Here is a 16,214-nt window from a genome sequence, read left to right as displayed (position 1 = left end):
CATTGTGTGGCAACAGGGGTACTGACAAATACTGGTTTAGATTTTCTGCAGGTTTACTACAATTTCCTTCAGTTTTTTTTTTTTTTTAAATAATTTCATATAGTTGTGTATTTTGCTAGCACAGTAAAGAGGTTACTTGATCAACATCAAAGAATGAAATGACAATTGAAATAAATTTATTTGTACATAATTACATGGCACTCAGTATCGGACAGCCAGATACAAAGTGATTGTTTTCATTGCACAACACAGACAGTTGTAAATGGGGGAAAATGTGTTATTGGGTAGTTAAAATGTAATAAATGGTTATCAAGAGTGCAGTCTTAGGCCAAACCTATTGTATAGCAATTTCAATGTATGGGAAGGGGGAAAAACTGCATGCATAACACTCTGCGTCATCTACATTTGGCCAATGATACAATAGTAGTAGAAATAGCTAGAATAGTAGTAATAGATACAAAGTTATGAAAATTTATACTTAGTTTTGTCAAATGAACAAACATAAATTCAATACTTATCCATAACTGTACAATACCCATTTCATTTTCTTTCCAGCAGTATACAGTAAGTGCCAACTCAGCATCATAAATAGGATTTTTTTTTGTTTTATCCATTTAAGGTTTGGCCTAAGATTAAATAAAACTAGTGTCACTAAGAGCATTGAGAGATCTGCTTGACCAAGGAACTGAAACATTCACAATCGGTATGAAATTGCCTAGGTTTACTAACCTTCAGTGCGAATCTTTTACATACAGAAAAAATGGTGGTGCGCAAAAATGAAATTCAAGTACAACTGAATCTTGGAATTTAAACTGGTGATTAATACATCAGGTGGAAAAAATATGTAAATATGATTTACACTTGTTTCTTTTTCTTATTATAATGAGCATTTGAAATGGGTCCAGCCCAATGGTGTCTGTAACCTGTACAAACGGAGCAAAGAGGAGGAAGAGGGAGCGGGGGGGGGGGACCACTTGACAATCATGCAATAAATGGCACTCACCACTATAAGCTTTAAAAGATTCAGACCCATTACCAGTAATATAGGGTGAAATGATGGCCCTTAAATAAAAAATAATAAAAAAAAGTACATACTACATACTTCAATAATGATTGTTTAGCTGTTTCACGGTGTGCTGCATATCAGAACCAGATGAGTATACAGAAATTTAGGACCTCAAGTATCTCACATGAATGCAAAATTACAGAACAGCGCAGTTACACATTCCTCCTGCTTTGAGTAATTCCACCGACCGGTAAATAAAGGGGGGGTAAAAATCAGTAGCTTTAGATGCATGCCTTACATGGAGGAGTGACAGCATGACTGTTTTTTTGAGAGCCAGATGGGGATATAAACACGCAGACACCGGAGGAAAGACACCTGGACAATTCATACAAAAACTCCAGAACTTTAAGATTCTGTTACTGAAGTCTCTGGTGCACTTGAGTTCTTGTTGAACTGTGGCCTATACACTAACACTCTTAATGCTACCAGTTCGGAAGAGTAGCTGGCTGTGGGAACCATCAAAATGGAAATGAAGGAAAAAGAAAAAAAAAAAAAAGCAGCTATTTGTTTATATTAACAGTCTTCTGTGTTCAAACCCATGGTACCATCCCTCCTTTTTAACTCCTATACAACAACTTTTGGTGATTTTTTTTTTTTTTTTTTTTTTACAGAAAGGAGGATTAGATTTAGAAATGTGAGGTTTTCAGTGCCTTCCCATTTCAATTATAAGTAACCTTAATAGAGAACTTGTTCGAGAGCCTCTGCTTCACGTTAACTTTGTCAGTCGAGAGTGTCAGCTTCATTTTCCAGTATTTCATTAAAGACTAAATCTAAAATTCTAATTACTGTCAGAATGATAAGCAAGCTTTTAAACACAAACACTAAAAAGTGAGGAGGAGATATAAAATGGGTTCATCATTATCTATGCAGATAACAGCGATTAGTGCTATGTAACAGACCACATTCCTGAATATAATAATACACAGTTAAATCTTATTTACAATTTTAAAGATTCCCTTTGTGAGCATCCTAATTTACTACAAACTGAGTGTGGCTGGTATATTTAAGGCAGCCCAGGTGCTCAGAATTATGTACTGAGGTTGTCGTGGAATGATGACGTCGTTCCAACAAATTCCATGGAGAGGCCCTGGGTGCTCCTGCAGTGTACAGTACCTATACTAAACCAAAACAGTCCAGATTCTCCTAACAAAAGCACTTATTACTCAAGTTAATGCACGGCAACCGAGTCATTTGCATTCCTGCCTACAGATTAAGTAGCTCTTTGCGTCAGTGAGTACTCTTCATTGTACCTTTAGGACTAGTGTACAAATACCAGCTTGTGAGAGTTACAGTACGAGGCAGTAAATGCTGTGTTTGGAAATAATGTAGATAACATAAAAAAAAAAAAAAAGGTAACCCGATACTTAAATTTTAAAACGTAAACACAAATCCCTTCTGGCAAAAAAACTGTTCTCCACTTAATTTAGTGTATTAGGCCTAAATTAAGTACCTATAGTTTTCCAGCGTTTCTGCAAATCAGCATTCATGTAGATGCATATCAGCAAAATGATGAACAGTTTCAAACAATCGCTATGTCTGCCACTAGACCAGGGATCGGTCCTTCTTACATTAATGTACTTTGAAACATTCACTACAGCAGACATTTGACAGGACACGATGGATGGGGTGTGTGTCCTGCCGACGAGGTCTGTCGGGTCAGTCTCTCTCTGCAGCGCGCTGGACGTACTGGGCCTTGGCGTACTCTCATTGCACATCAGTTAAGGCTTAGTTTCTACACAGCAAGTGTTTAAATAGCACTTTCAGCATTCATCTCCTTCACTAAATCTTCACTGTGGGCTCAGAAAGAGAAGCACTGACAGCTTGTGCTCTCACGAGTGGTGCAGAACCGGACAGCAGCACGACGAATGCAGCCCACGCCGACTGTCGACAGTATGTCTCTTAGTAAAGAACTCTGTATACGACCAGCATAGTAATCCCACATCTGGGCACTTCCGTTGTGTTTTTTGGGACAACAAATGGGCCAGTAACTTAGAATAACAAAAGTATACCCTGTTTTGCTCAGGAGTATGTTTTCTGTGCATATTTAAAGGCATTAAAGTTTTAGGAAGACATCTGTACCCCCAGAGCTTCTTAAAATTAAAGAGGTAAGTGTTTCTGTTGTATTCTTTCCTTGTTTAGCTGTTTATTTGTTACAAAAGGCCATAAATGAGAACACAGGCCTGGGTGAAACCCAGGTAAAAGCAGCACATACCTGGGGAGTTGGGGGATGGGGAAAGAACGGACAACACCCTCGTCTTCAAACCACAGGCAAAACCAGTAACCATCTGCCAAAAATCTACAGGATGAGATTCTCTTTTCCCAAGAAAACAGGGTTTTTTGTATGTTCAGATTGTGGACTGAACATTCAGCATTCCACCGTTGGCTTGGTGTCATCCACCGCTTTGAGAGTTTGCTTGCGCCACCTGCGGCGGGCTGCCTTCTGCAGTCTGATGGAGTCCACGCTCACGAACACACCTCAGTTCAGAGCATGCTGCCGGATTGTGTGGAAGATCCAATCCATCTTGGTTGTCCAACCGCCATGGTGGGCGTCATTCATTTGCTTCATGAAGTAGTCCAGAGCTTCTTGCTCTGTCTTGTCCAGTGCCAGAGTTTTCCGGATGTAGGCAATGTCATCAAAGGACTGCAGTTCAGGCATGCCGGAGCCCAGCATCATGGAGAAGAGGTTGATGAAGAGGTTTGCATGCTGTCGGATGGCAAGGTAGGCTTTGTAGCACATCTCTTGGAATCTAGATGGTCCCATATGGGAGAAAAATAATTTGGTTATACAGGCCAGCAATAGACCAATTTCTGCCTATATCATCGAACAGTATGAAAAACTAATAAATACAGTCATACCTTGCTGATTCAACATACTGATTTGAGTTACGCAAACCCAACTACAAAGTTTCATGACAATACGGTCTTTTCTGCAATTGCAAGTTGCTAGTTTCACCCGTTTTAATCTCAGCAAATTAGTGTGCATTTATTTGCATTGTTTTCTTTTGTCTTGACCTATCTTTTGCATTAAAGGTTGGACTCATAATAGTTGAATCTCATGCATATGTACGTTTTGTACATACTAGCTACAAAAGAATGAGCTGCACAGCCATACAATGCTACAGAATAATCATGGAAAACTGCCTAGTTATGTTATGCTATCATAATTTATGTTAACTATTGAAGCAATTGTGTCCATTTTAATGGAATTTGATGGTAGTTTAGCAAAAATGGGTGTCAGCTTTGGGGCTAGGAGCAAATTAAAACTTTGACCGTTGAAACTAATAGTAAATACGTATTATGAGTTATGAGAATTCACCTTACAAAGGGTTTTTCAGGAACACATTACCTACTCAAGGTAGGGGATAACTGCATAGAAAGAAAAATGAATACCTCTCAAATTCTCTGGTTTTAGTGCACTCCTGAGATCCTTTGCTTATCACTATTAAAAAGTCTTGTGTGAGGACAAATGGCACCCGCTCTCGTTTATAGCCAAATTTCTTCTTTTTGTGATCCAGAAAATGGCCAAAATCAATGTGGAACAGCTGTTAAAAGAAATAATACAGAAGGTTAGGTTTTCACTTCCACAAGGTAAGAGCCACCAAAGGGAATAAAGCGATGTCCTACCTGTCCATCATCCTTCACCATGATGTTACTATTATGTCTGTCTCCAATCCCAAGGATAAAGGTAGCCACGCAATATCCGGCACAAGATCGTGTAAACAAATCGATGGCGAGATCGTACCTGACAAAATAGCATGTTCCTTCTGTTAAGATCAGATAAACTATTTCTTCCCGACATTATAGCATAGCTACAAAATATTTAGAGATGACTTACATTTCGCCTTTGTTTTTGTCCTTCAGCCACTGATGAAGTGTGTGACTGTTGAACTGCAGAGCCCCTTTCAGGCCACCTTTGCACTGGATCTGCATGATGGTGTGAGAATTCCTCACCACCTCAATGAGTCCCACGCAGTCTCCAATCGACAGACAACCATACGGAAGCATTCTTTCACAAACAACAACAAAACAAAGAACAGACTGTGACACACTGTGCATTTCGGTTAACCTTATTAAGTGGGATTGTCACTGCATGCATTCATTTGCTATATTTCTGTGAAGGTCTATGATTACCTCAAGTCAAGGCCCTGGTTCTGCCAAATGCTTTCCATTATTCTGATGATTTGGAGAGTAAGCATGTCTTGCCTTAAGTCTGGAGGGTTAAAAAAAAGAGACTACACTGCATACTCAATTTTAAAATGTTTTAAAATAAAATCTAACAATACATTCTTTTAACACTTGGCTTAAAAGAATTATTCATTTTAAAATAACTGTGCATAGTCACTTGTATCAAAATTTGATGTAAAATATTTCAGGACTCACCATCTCCATTCTTGAAAATCATTTCATTGTTCTGGAAAAGAAGCTCTGACATGATATCAGGATTTTCCCAGTTCAGCCACAAAGGCCTTTTGGCAGATGACATGATTCTGCACTCCTCTAGCCTAAGGAAGGGAAAAATGGGAAAAAATAATATAATTGACTTAAATTATTTTTCTTCAAATAAAACAACATCTACAATGCAAAAGAGTTCTTAGGTTTGGAAGGTGGAATTCTAGTAATGTACCGCAGGTTGCCCAGCTGGTGTGCAGGGTTCAGTGGAGATGTGAAGTTTTGTAGGGCATCCATGTAATCAGGTCTTCTCATCTGCTCGACCAGGAACTTCATTTGTACCTACAGAACAAAATGAGTGTTCTCTGAGGAAAAAACATGAGGAATTTTGACCGTAGCAGGTAAAATAGTGGTTAAAACAAGTCTCTAGAGGCTCCAGTTCCAGCAAACTTTTCTAATGTTCTGATGTGAATTGCTTCAGTATTCAGCAACATGAATGGGTAAAATTATTAACTCTTTCAGATAAAATTATTGGCCAAGCAACAAAAAAAATTACCAAAAAACTTTTCTATAGGTCACCAATCACAGGAGGACAAGAACCAATGAAAGGGGAAACGAGATGGGCTTAGTCTATATCTGATATGTCCAACCATGTATTATCCATAACCATTTGTACAGGGCAGGGTTGTGATGGTGCAGGGCCTCTTCCAGGGGCATAGGCCATGAGGTACAATGCACAGTTGCTGTGTGGGTCATCAATTCCCCTGAAGTGCATTTCTGGAGTGTGGAAGAAGCACCCGGACGAAACCCACGCAAACACGGGGAAAGCCAGATTCAAACCCACCACTGAGTACACAGCCCAGGAGCTGTGAGGCACCGGCACTACCAGCAGATTCCCCATCATGCTGTCTGTAACTAATGAGCTCAGTGATTCCACACTAGGGCAGAACATGAGCTGAGCTACAGATAAGTATCCATTCCTTCCCCTGTGCTGCTCATGAGGCTGGCTTACTTTACCTTCTGTGTCTCATCTTTCTTTTCCTGCTTCAGTATATCTGTGAGATTGATGAGCTTCTCCATGGCTTCTACTTGTCTGCTCAGGTGTTTCAGGTACATTCCGCAGGCTCTGCAGTATGACTCCAGCAGCAGGCCAAAGCGCTGGCTTACCGTCTTGTTGTGCATCTCAGACCTAAAACAAAAATATATAGCACTGAACTTATGTACTCTTAAGTCCTTACGGCAGCCAAAATATAGTTACTATAAAATTTCATTATTGGCATTTCAGGTATTCCTGTAACTGTCAAATCAAAACAACACATTCTTTACATTTATTATTATATATTATTTATTTATTCAGTAAGCTAGCACTTTTCTCCAAAGTAACTTACAATGCAAAGCTCCTTACAATGATTACCTGTTTATATAGCTGGGTAAATTTTCCTGGAAATTTAGAGTAAATTCCTTGCTCAAGAGTCTTAAAGCATGAAGGGGGGATTCAAACCTGGACAACAAACTACAGAAATACACTTACTTCAAGTGCCAGAAGAAGAAGTGTCCTATCCTCTGGTTAGTCAAAGCCTTTTTAAGCAGAAAACGAACCAGTGGATTATCTAAGTACTGCTCGTATTTAAGGACCTAAAACAAAATAAACGTGTTTCAGTACAAAAACCGTGCAAGTAATTTAAGTGCAGCTGTAACAATTTTATATCAACATATCTATTTGACAATTATTAATACATCTTGACTTCTGCCACAGGATTTGATATATTATAGCCAATAATTAAAGCCATTAAACACTTTGTTTAAGGGTAAAACAGCAGTGAACTATCTGGAACTCCATGCTGCCCAAGTTTACTGCAATGTCCTTTTCATTCACTCCAGGCAGGCCAAGGAGTTCATTTTTACCCTCTATTAAAAGGTTAGTAAACTTGAGAAATTCATTCTACCTGAACCAGCTGAATGAGGTACTGAGACAGTTTGTCGTCTGTCAAATACTTCTCAAGGCACCTAACAGCAAAATCCCGGATCATTGGATCTGGATAGTTACAGTCCAGCAGCTCCATAGCTTGCTCTGGCTTTATTGCTGGCCACTCCTTCAGAAGGTAATACATCTTTAAAAAAGAAAAAAGTATTATTATGTATTAACAATATTAAAAATATTGTTAATACATAATAGTTATTAATACCAATACTTTTGGTGCTCATGGGTATTGTTATCATATAGGGCCGAAAAAGAACACTTTTGCTACCTGTGCTACTTCATCTCTTGAGTTCCACTTTACTGCAAGGAGAATCTTGGGCAGAATTTCTGGTATATTTACACAATAATGTCTAAGGAACACAATAAAAAAGAACATTTAGTACTTAAGGGTTTTTCTGATGAGTTATGCCCCCAGGAAAAGATAATGCAGGTGTGCACAGTACCTGTGACGCCACAGGAAGTCCTTCTCCTGCTCAGTGATCTCAGAAAGAGGGTCTCTGTTACACACCAGACGGAGTTGCTCCAAGTCACTGTCCATAAGAACATTGTCCCGTGCCAGTCTGTTGCTCTGCAGGAGCACATTTTGTATAGTCATATTAATGTGATTATGCCTACCAAGCAAATGTGTGACTAGTTTCCTGCTAACTGTAGTTACTGCTACATAATGACATTATTACTATTATTCATTCATCTGAAACTTTTGTCCAAAGTGACTTACAATGTTAATCAAAGTCAATAAATTAACTAACTTAATGGAGGAAGCATTTCAATTAAAAAAAAATAAATAAATAAAAATAATAATCACATCCATGATTTACCAGGCCTGACTGAGAATAATTGAATCCCAGCTCTCTGGAAATAATCCAGTTGGCATGATCCTCAATGGTCACCACATCCGGGAATTTTACTGGACAGCTGAAATAATCAAACTCCAGCTCCAGACAAGGAGTTTCCTAAACACAGAGTCGCATGCCATTAGACTGACTCGACGTGTATTAATTTTCATATCGCATCACTCAACTTCTCTTACCTTGTTAGGATTGGAACCTGTGACCCCAATTGGATTAAGCAGGTCTTCAAGCCCATGGGGTACAGGCCAAAGGTTAAGGGCCATTTTCCCAGACACTAGAGTGTGTGTGTAGTCAAACAGATTTACATTCCCCCATGCCAGTGGACAGTGCTCCTAAAAAGGGGGAAAATAAGACACATTTTTAATTTCTTACAAGGTCAATTTAATAATGGTTTTATGACTCTAAGCTACTGACTTTTCTGTCAGTTACATCACCAACTTAACCCAGTCCACAGGTAAGAATCACCATTTTCATACACATAAAATGAAAATAATAAAAAGGTTTTAAGCGGTTTATTGGCACAAATAACAACCACAAAATTAAGTGGAACTGAATACAAGTACTATTTACTGTCCTCAGCTGAAGCTCTTAAGCACCTCCCTCACTAAAGGGACTGCTATTGAAAGAAGAGCAAGTAGAACAATATTCACCTCTTTTGCTCCCTTTCTTCCTTTTACAGAGCAGATGGAGAGGCAAAGGCGAGCAGCACAGGGTATGTCAGGAATGTACATGTCATACTGCAGCCACTCATTCCACCTGCATAGGCAGCACAGGTTTCAGAGCAAGAAATACTAATGAGCTTATTTCAAAGAAATATATAAAGAAATAAATAACCAACATACTGCACTTCTAAAGATGTAGTATGCGGTGTTCCGAGAACACGAATCAAAAACAAGTTTAGAGTATGGACAACTTATTGCAGCTCCTTGTCTGATACCTTGGATTAGAGCATGGCACACGCTGTGTGTTTACATTGTCACACATCTGCTCCCCTCCATGGTATATACCTGTCCGCACATAGATCTGCAGATAGTAAAACGGAGGCAATTCAAAGATATGATATTTACATTATTACAGCATCTTTATGAGAATCAACATATTGCCAGTAAGAATACTACCGTTGACAGTAATGAATTTAACATTACACCTTCATGAGTAAAATACTTTCACTATAAGGTTTAGTAATTTAAACATCTTATTGTATACTTGTCTAAACCTTTGACTATAAATGTCTTTTCAAATTAACAGAAAGAAGAAAAAAGCAGACAATAATAAAAAGTAACTAAAAAAGAGAAAATATGATAAGTACCTTATCTATGTCTCGAATGTTTACATTGACATATGTTGCACACAGTATCCTTATCCTCAAAGTGCCGTTGATGGTCCACAAGGACTTAGTGGAGGCCTCACCATTCATGTATGGTGTGGCGGTGGAAATACGGCGGGCATAGGAGGGCATCGTGAAGTTATCCATGGGTAATTGGGAATACAGACTCTCCTTTGCCATCAGCATCAGGTTCGGCATCCGACCCAGCATAATGCAACTCCTTATGTACTGAGTCAGAAAAAGGCAGCATCCCATAATGTAAAAAAATAATCACTTCCACAATGCTGCAGAGTTTAACGATGAACACAGAAACTTGCAAATAAAGACATCATTAGCATAATACAAATATTTTCACAATTGTTTACATTATTCCAAAGGGGGCATCAGCAATTAGCCACCTATCACCTATAGATACAGGTAATGTGGAAGAAAAATATCTTAAGACTCATGAGAATTCCCCTTACTATGGGTTTTTCTGGAACACATTACCTTCATAAGGTTGGGAAGACTTCATTTCACTCATTCCTTTGTTTCAAGAACAAAATGAACTGACCAAAATGTAAGCGTTTTCCAGTTCCAATAAGTGCAATTATTTCAAACTTTACACCGCTTGCAGACATCACTAATTAGCCCAAAAACAGCTGCACAAACATGAATAAGATGAATAAGAGGTCACACAGTTATGTAACAATGGATCAGCTTCTGTAAAAACAAAAATAAAAAAAACATGGCCTACCTTATATTGACTGAGAGGGTATTTTTCCAGCAGATACTCATCACAGCCACACACTTTGAGGATGTACTTGCCCTGGTACTCCTGAACACACATCTTGAGCTGCTCTGGTGACAGAAGCATGCTCCTGGTCTTCTTACGGATGGCTTCTGCTATCACCTGCTCAGGCACGCAATCATGGTTGATTTTAAGTGTGTACTTCTGTTTGTCATTGTTGGGGCTAACTATTACCCATATGACTACAATTATCTGACCTGAAAATATAACAAAAAATAAAACAAATGTCCTTCAGTGAGAGATGCCATGCTAATACTATGTATTAAATAACAAGTATAACTTAGATTCACTTAATATAAAGATTTTGTGTATTATTTTATATCAATGACATTTTATGTTCTAGCTACAGTTTATTCAAAAGTACATCACAAATGCAATTTTAATTTCAGAAAAGCACTTTTTAATTTAAAATAATAAAACTAATTAAAAACTAAAATGCTCTGCATGCTATTTAACTAACAGGTAATTTGATTTCACAATATTTTATTCATATTTACAACTATGCTTTGTAAGAACCAAGGTTTACTAGCAAAGTACCCTTGTCAAGTTTGCTGTAGATGTGCTTCGGAAGCTCCGGTGATGATTCAACATTGGGAGGATAAACATAAAGCGCCCGACTGTGAGGCCCACCAGCATCTCTGAGGTCCACAGCGTCCTTACATACATTGAGAATGTTTCTCCTGAAGTCCTGCACTTCAGGATCTTTCACCAGGTCAAACTCACACACAGGCATGCCGATAGCAAAACCTGGGACAGGAATGTACAATGTTGTAAATCTCACCAGTGTCCCAGTAATTGTATGAATACTAACAAGTGTTAGTGTTGTTAGTAAGTTTCCATCTTGGAAAAAATGGAAGACAGCCTAAATGTGTGAACATCTCAGATAATTCATATGTAATCACCACTTATTAAAAAAGTAATTATTAAGGACTCCTACCAATTTCTCTGTTGAGAATCTTCTCTTCCCTGTTACCAACTGGTTCAATGACCTTGAGAAATGGCTGAAAAAGCCTGAGGTCACACAGTCTCCTAGTCTCATCATAGAACTCCTCTCTCTCTGCTTCCTGGGTAACACTGACAAAGATGTACGAGGTCTCCTCCTGCAACAAGTGATGTAGGGGGTGCTTTCTCGCTTCCTTGAAGAGTTCATGCTTAATGGTGATGAGCGTGGCCTCGCGGAGGCACTCCAGTGTCAGGATCATTCCATTGGGGAGCAGGCAGTCCACAAAGATCCGTGGAGGCATCAAGTGGATGCCCCATAATTCTCCCGAGGAAGGCCTTGGAGGCATTCTTCACCAATCTTACAGCTTTTTCCAATAAAATGTGCTTTTCTTCTCCTGAGGAAGAAAAAGGATGGGAATCCATAAATAAAAACAATTGTACACACATTATCCACTGACAGACAAAGATTAAGACCAATAAAATCCACAGTAACAAAGAGGTTTGGCACTCTCCTTCTCCAACAATAAAAGAATTGGATTTCAGAAACTGCCTGTTCTAAACGGAAATTGGCAGAACCAGACTGGAAGGCAGGCTTGAGAGCATCCATTTGGGATGAGTCAAAAGTACATAAAACTAAGCTATGTGACACCACCATTATTTTATTTAATGTCCAAGCATTTCTAAGAATAAAGATACAGCTGAAAATTAGTTCATAAATACACTGTTGATAATATTTTGTTTCTATGTACATTACACACACTTAAATTCTTTTCTGTAAATTAAAGAGTGTTTTTCCATGGGAAAACCAATAAAAAGACATTTTAAAGACTGTATCTTGAAACACATATTTCCAGAACCGCTCGTCCCATACGGGGTTGCGGGGAACCGGAGCCAACCCGGTAACACAGGGCGTAAGGCCGGAGGGGGAGGGGACACACCCAGGACGGGACGTCAGTCCGTCGCAAGGCACCCCAAGCGGGACTCGAACCCCAGACCCACCGGAGAGCTTGAAACAATACATGAAATTTGCATTTAGCAAAACAAAACACATGTAACATGCATGAATCATTGCCTAAAGATGTGTAAATGACAAATGCCACTTAATGCTATATCATGGCATCCAACAAGCCTCTAATAGTAGCTTAGAAGATTTAAGACACAACTTTTCACAAACAACAGTACCACAGTTTCTCTGTTCAGAAAAACATGTCAGAACAGCACATTTTTAACCAGTAAAATTTCAAAGACCAACAAAACAACGCAGGAAAAACTCAGCATGAGTTCACATTTATTCACTTAGCTTAAACTTTTCTCTGAAGCAACATAATGATTTACCCATTTATACAGCTGGGTAATTTTACTGGAGCAGTTTAGGATAAGTACCTTGCTCAAGTGTACTGCACTTGAAGGCGGGATCTGAACCTGTGACCTTTGGGTCCAAAGGAGGCAACTTTACTCCACTCCACTATGCTACCTCCATTCTTCTCCAAAGTGACACTTTTCTGACAGTGTTTAACTACTTACAATTATTTCATTTATACAGCAGGGCTTCATTTGTTTGTTTATTGTTTTTACTGAAGACCAACTACAGAACTGTATCAATATTAATAAATACATTTCATAAACTATAGTTAGATAATGTCAGCACAGGGAGAGAAAAAGGAAAAAACAACTCAGTCTGACTAGGGATGTAGAGTCAGTAACATCTAGGAGATGGTTACCAGTAGAGAAAGATGCATCACCCTGTCAATCACAATCAGCTCTCCTGCACCGTCTGGCACCCCGTTGAGTGCTAAAGACAGCTGGCTCAGTAGGAGCGGTATATCTGCGACACAGAACTGTTAAATCTTCTTTTTGTCTGGAAAATTTTTAAAAGAAGCAAGTAATACAGCTCCTTCCATTAAATAATAATAATTTCCAATACTATGCTTTAATTATTACACCGAAATCCAGTGAAACTAGTTACAAGCATGAAACCTAACAGCTGTTCTCTGTAACTGCGCACCATTGTTGGTGTTAAATAATGTGTATTGTATAACAACTTTACAGAAGGAATGGAGTTTAACATTTCTGATTTTGTAAGCATCGAATAAATAATTTGATCATTTCAATTTTTAAAATTTACTGGAAATAAGCTATAAAAAAAGGGAAGTTGACACATGATACTTCGGAAGCTAAGGGGAAAATGATAAACAGATTTAATGTAAACAAAAAAGAAGACAGTGAAAACAAAACCAAAGGAAAATATTTTTGTTCTGTAAATCACTTCAGGGAGCTACTTATGAAGGCACTGTGTAAAACAAAACATATTACGAAAGCAATAAAAGGTTGTTTCAATCCAGACCAATATATTACAAAGTAAACCATATGAAATGTGCACAATCATTTTTTATATATATATATATATATATATATATATATATATATATTATATATATATATATATATATATATATATATATAGTATCAATTTCACTGTGACTTAATTCAAAGTCTATATTGATCTATAAAATGTATGCCGGGACTCCTCTTAAATTCCATTAATGTATCTTCCCAGTTCCCTATCCATATATATTTCAGGGTTTCTGCTCAAATTTTTTCTAAACAAAGGATATTTGTAAAACAATATACAACTCACAAAATGCTTTTCCAACTCACATCAAACCTACTGAGCCCACATTTGCATTTATATGAAATTTCAGCTACAATAAACTGTCAAATATCATTAAATATTTATAAATATATTATTTTTTAAAAAATTGTAGGAAGGTGAGCAGGATTCATCTATCCTGTGTTTTATGCACCTACTTGAGCGATGAACATCGGTGCATAGAGTGGAAAGTAACAAACTAGGTTTACTTAATCACATGTCTGCAGCCATGTCTCCTTCTCTTAATGTAATGCACAAATTGTATTTTCGCTGAGATGTACCTCGCTTTGGAGAAAAGTGTAAATGTAAATATCCTCAATGGCCACAAGAAAATAACTTAAATTGATAATCCGACGTTGGATCACAACTCTTACAAAGGCTTTGTTTTACTTCTAGTTTGGTATAGTCTCTTTTTCTATATAGATTAGGATAATAATGTATTAATCTGTGGAGCGAAACTGACATTCAGCTGCCCAACATGACACCTAACAACAGATATGACACACAGAAAAAAAGTTTTATTCCAAAGCAAACATACCAGAGCACTCACAGTCACAAATACAATAATAAAGTATCAGACTGTTCTGAACAACTTATAAATTAAATGACATGTGAAGAACAGATCATCCACATTTTTACTTCTTTACAGAAATATGATCTCTCTGGGTTTCCAACCACGAACACAGCTGCACAGTCACAAAGCTGCGATCTTGTGTGTTGTAAACATAACAGGTACTTTTAAAGGAACTCTGTATTTACCTTAAATGAGGCAGCTTGGTAGTCTTTTTCAGCGCTAGAAAATTACGTCAATCTTTAAACTAGACACGTCCTACCGTTATCCTCTTTTTTCATTACACAAACTAAAAATCACAGAGTACTGGGTTTACATATATTTCTGTAACCAGCCATCTGAGTTTACTTGGACAGCAAACGATTCAGTTACTTGGAGATGCCACAGGGGGGCATGGTGGTTATGACTTATCTTGCAACCCAAGAGCGCAGGATCCAATTGCCTCCTTCTGCTGTCTCCGACAGTAACTCGTTCTTATTACTTTATTGCACCTTACTCATGTTTCTTCTTAGTGTGAAGAACTTCAAAAATTTTACTTCAAATGTTTTATCACTAGGCATTATTATTTCTATGATCATGATGATCATCATCTGTAGTGTTGTAACAAATCCATTACCCTGCATTAGATTAGTAGAGGAACACCGTGCTGCTGTAAATGCTCCTTGTTTGTAAACTTGTCGTGTAAAGTTGACTATGCCAGCAGCAGTCGCCAAGTTTGAGAAACTCAGTGAGTGATGCGCTATTATTATAAATATAATAACTTGGGTCTCAGTAGCCTAGGAAACGTATAATGGAGCAAACGGACTGGCTCGTGCCGCCGCGTGACACGACATTAACGGCACAATTTTTTTCCACCTCACACTCGCCTGAGAAATTTGACAAATAAATAAATAAATCGAAATCATTTAGCCTAGAGACAAAATGAAACCATCATGATGATGATGACATGAAATGAAAACAGCAAAACCCATGGCATGCGTCCCAGACAATATGCTTTTTGTTTCAGCTTGTCTAAATTAATACTATCTGACAAGCCAGGTGCTGCGATATCAAGACATGTGGACAGATCTAGTAGGTAGGTGAAAAGGTACGTAACGTACGCTGTATCATTTCTACAATTTGTATGTAACCGAACAAGTCATTATTTTAGCAAACCGTCGCTCTAATGTTACACTTAGACGACTACATACAGTATATAAATCTCTCTTGATGTGCGTGTTTTAACATACCTTTTTTTGCCTGTTGCCTGCCCTGTCTCTCCAAGTTGTGACGCTTCTGGCCTCTTCTTCGGCCGCCTCACGGCACTCGAGGCCGAGGCTTTGGCCTACCCCCGACCTGACCGCCTCAGCTTCTCCATAGCAACCACAGCCCTTGTTTTTCTAGCATTGAAATACAAAGGAAAACTATGCTCGATTCTACATTTCAAAGACTGGGTTTTCAGAATAATAAGATTTGTTGTCAGTCTAATATTCCCTTTAATACTGCTTAACTCAACGTCAGCCGCAAATTACTGAAATTAGCTAAGAGTCTAGTAAAGAATTAGAGAAACCGCCGCAAACGAAAATAGTAAACAGACTGGGACAGATTTGTTTGTACCGTATTTCCACCCCTAGAACGAAATCGCGCGGGAACCACGAGGCCGACGAG

General features: G+C 38.3%; 1 protein-coding gene across 1 annotated transcript; it reads right to left on the bottom strand.

Moving 5' to 3' along the window:
- Positions 1–1,651: 1,651 nt before the first annotated feature.
- pik3ca (phosphatidylinositol-4,5-bisphosphate 3-kinase, catalytic subunit alpha) lies at positions 1,652–16,160 on the bottom strand. Its single transcript, XM_018757267.2, has 21 exons — positions 15,797–16,160; positions 11,342–11,741; positions 10,942–11,151; positions 10,351–10,601; positions 9,597–9,842; positions 9,225–9,310; positions 8,938–9,043; positions 8,467–8,619; positions 8,255–8,389; positions 7,880–8,004; positions 7,705–7,786; positions 7,402–7,566; positions 6,987–7,090; positions 6,473–6,644; positions 5,691–5,797; positions 5,447–5,568; positions 5,198–5,276; positions 4,902–5,072; positions 4,691–4,808; positions 4,457–4,608; positions 1,652–3,813 (listed from the first exon to the last, which is right to left on the bottom strand). Exons 2-21 carry the CDS (start codon positions 11,691–11,693, stop codon positions 3,543–3,545), a joined length of 3,207 nt encoding a protein of 1,068 aa, XP_018612783.1. The 5' UTR covers positions 11,694–11,741; positions 15,797–16,160; the 3' UTR covers positions 1,652–3,542.
- Positions 16,161–16,214: the final 54 nt, after the last annotated feature.

This window comes from Scleropages formosus, chromosome 8 (genome assembly GCF_900964775.1).
Source record: "Scleropages formosus chromosome 8, fSclFor1.1, whole genome shotgun sequence".
NCBI classification, from domain to species: Eukaryota; Metazoa; Chordata; class Actinopteri; order Osteoglossiformes; family Osteoglossidae; genus Scleropages; species Scleropages formosus.
The sequence above is the reverse complement of the archived record's forward strand: the minus strand, read 5'-3'. Positions and strand labels throughout refer to the sequence as shown.

Bases quoted from the DNA above. Each gene is read 5' to 3' on its own strand.
- pik3ca (XM_018757267.2), bottom strand. From the start codon at position 11,693: ATGCCTCCAAGGCCTTCCTCGGGAGAATTATGGGGCATCCACTTGATG. The intron at 9,311-9,596 runs GTACTTATCATA...TACTATCTGCAG, and splicing joins ACATTCGAGACATAGATAAG to ATCTATGTGCGGACAGGTAT. The intron at 9,044-9,224 runs GTATCAGACAAG...CTGCCTATGCAG, and splicing joins GTGCCATGCTCTAATCCAAG to GTGGAATGAGTGGCTGCAGT.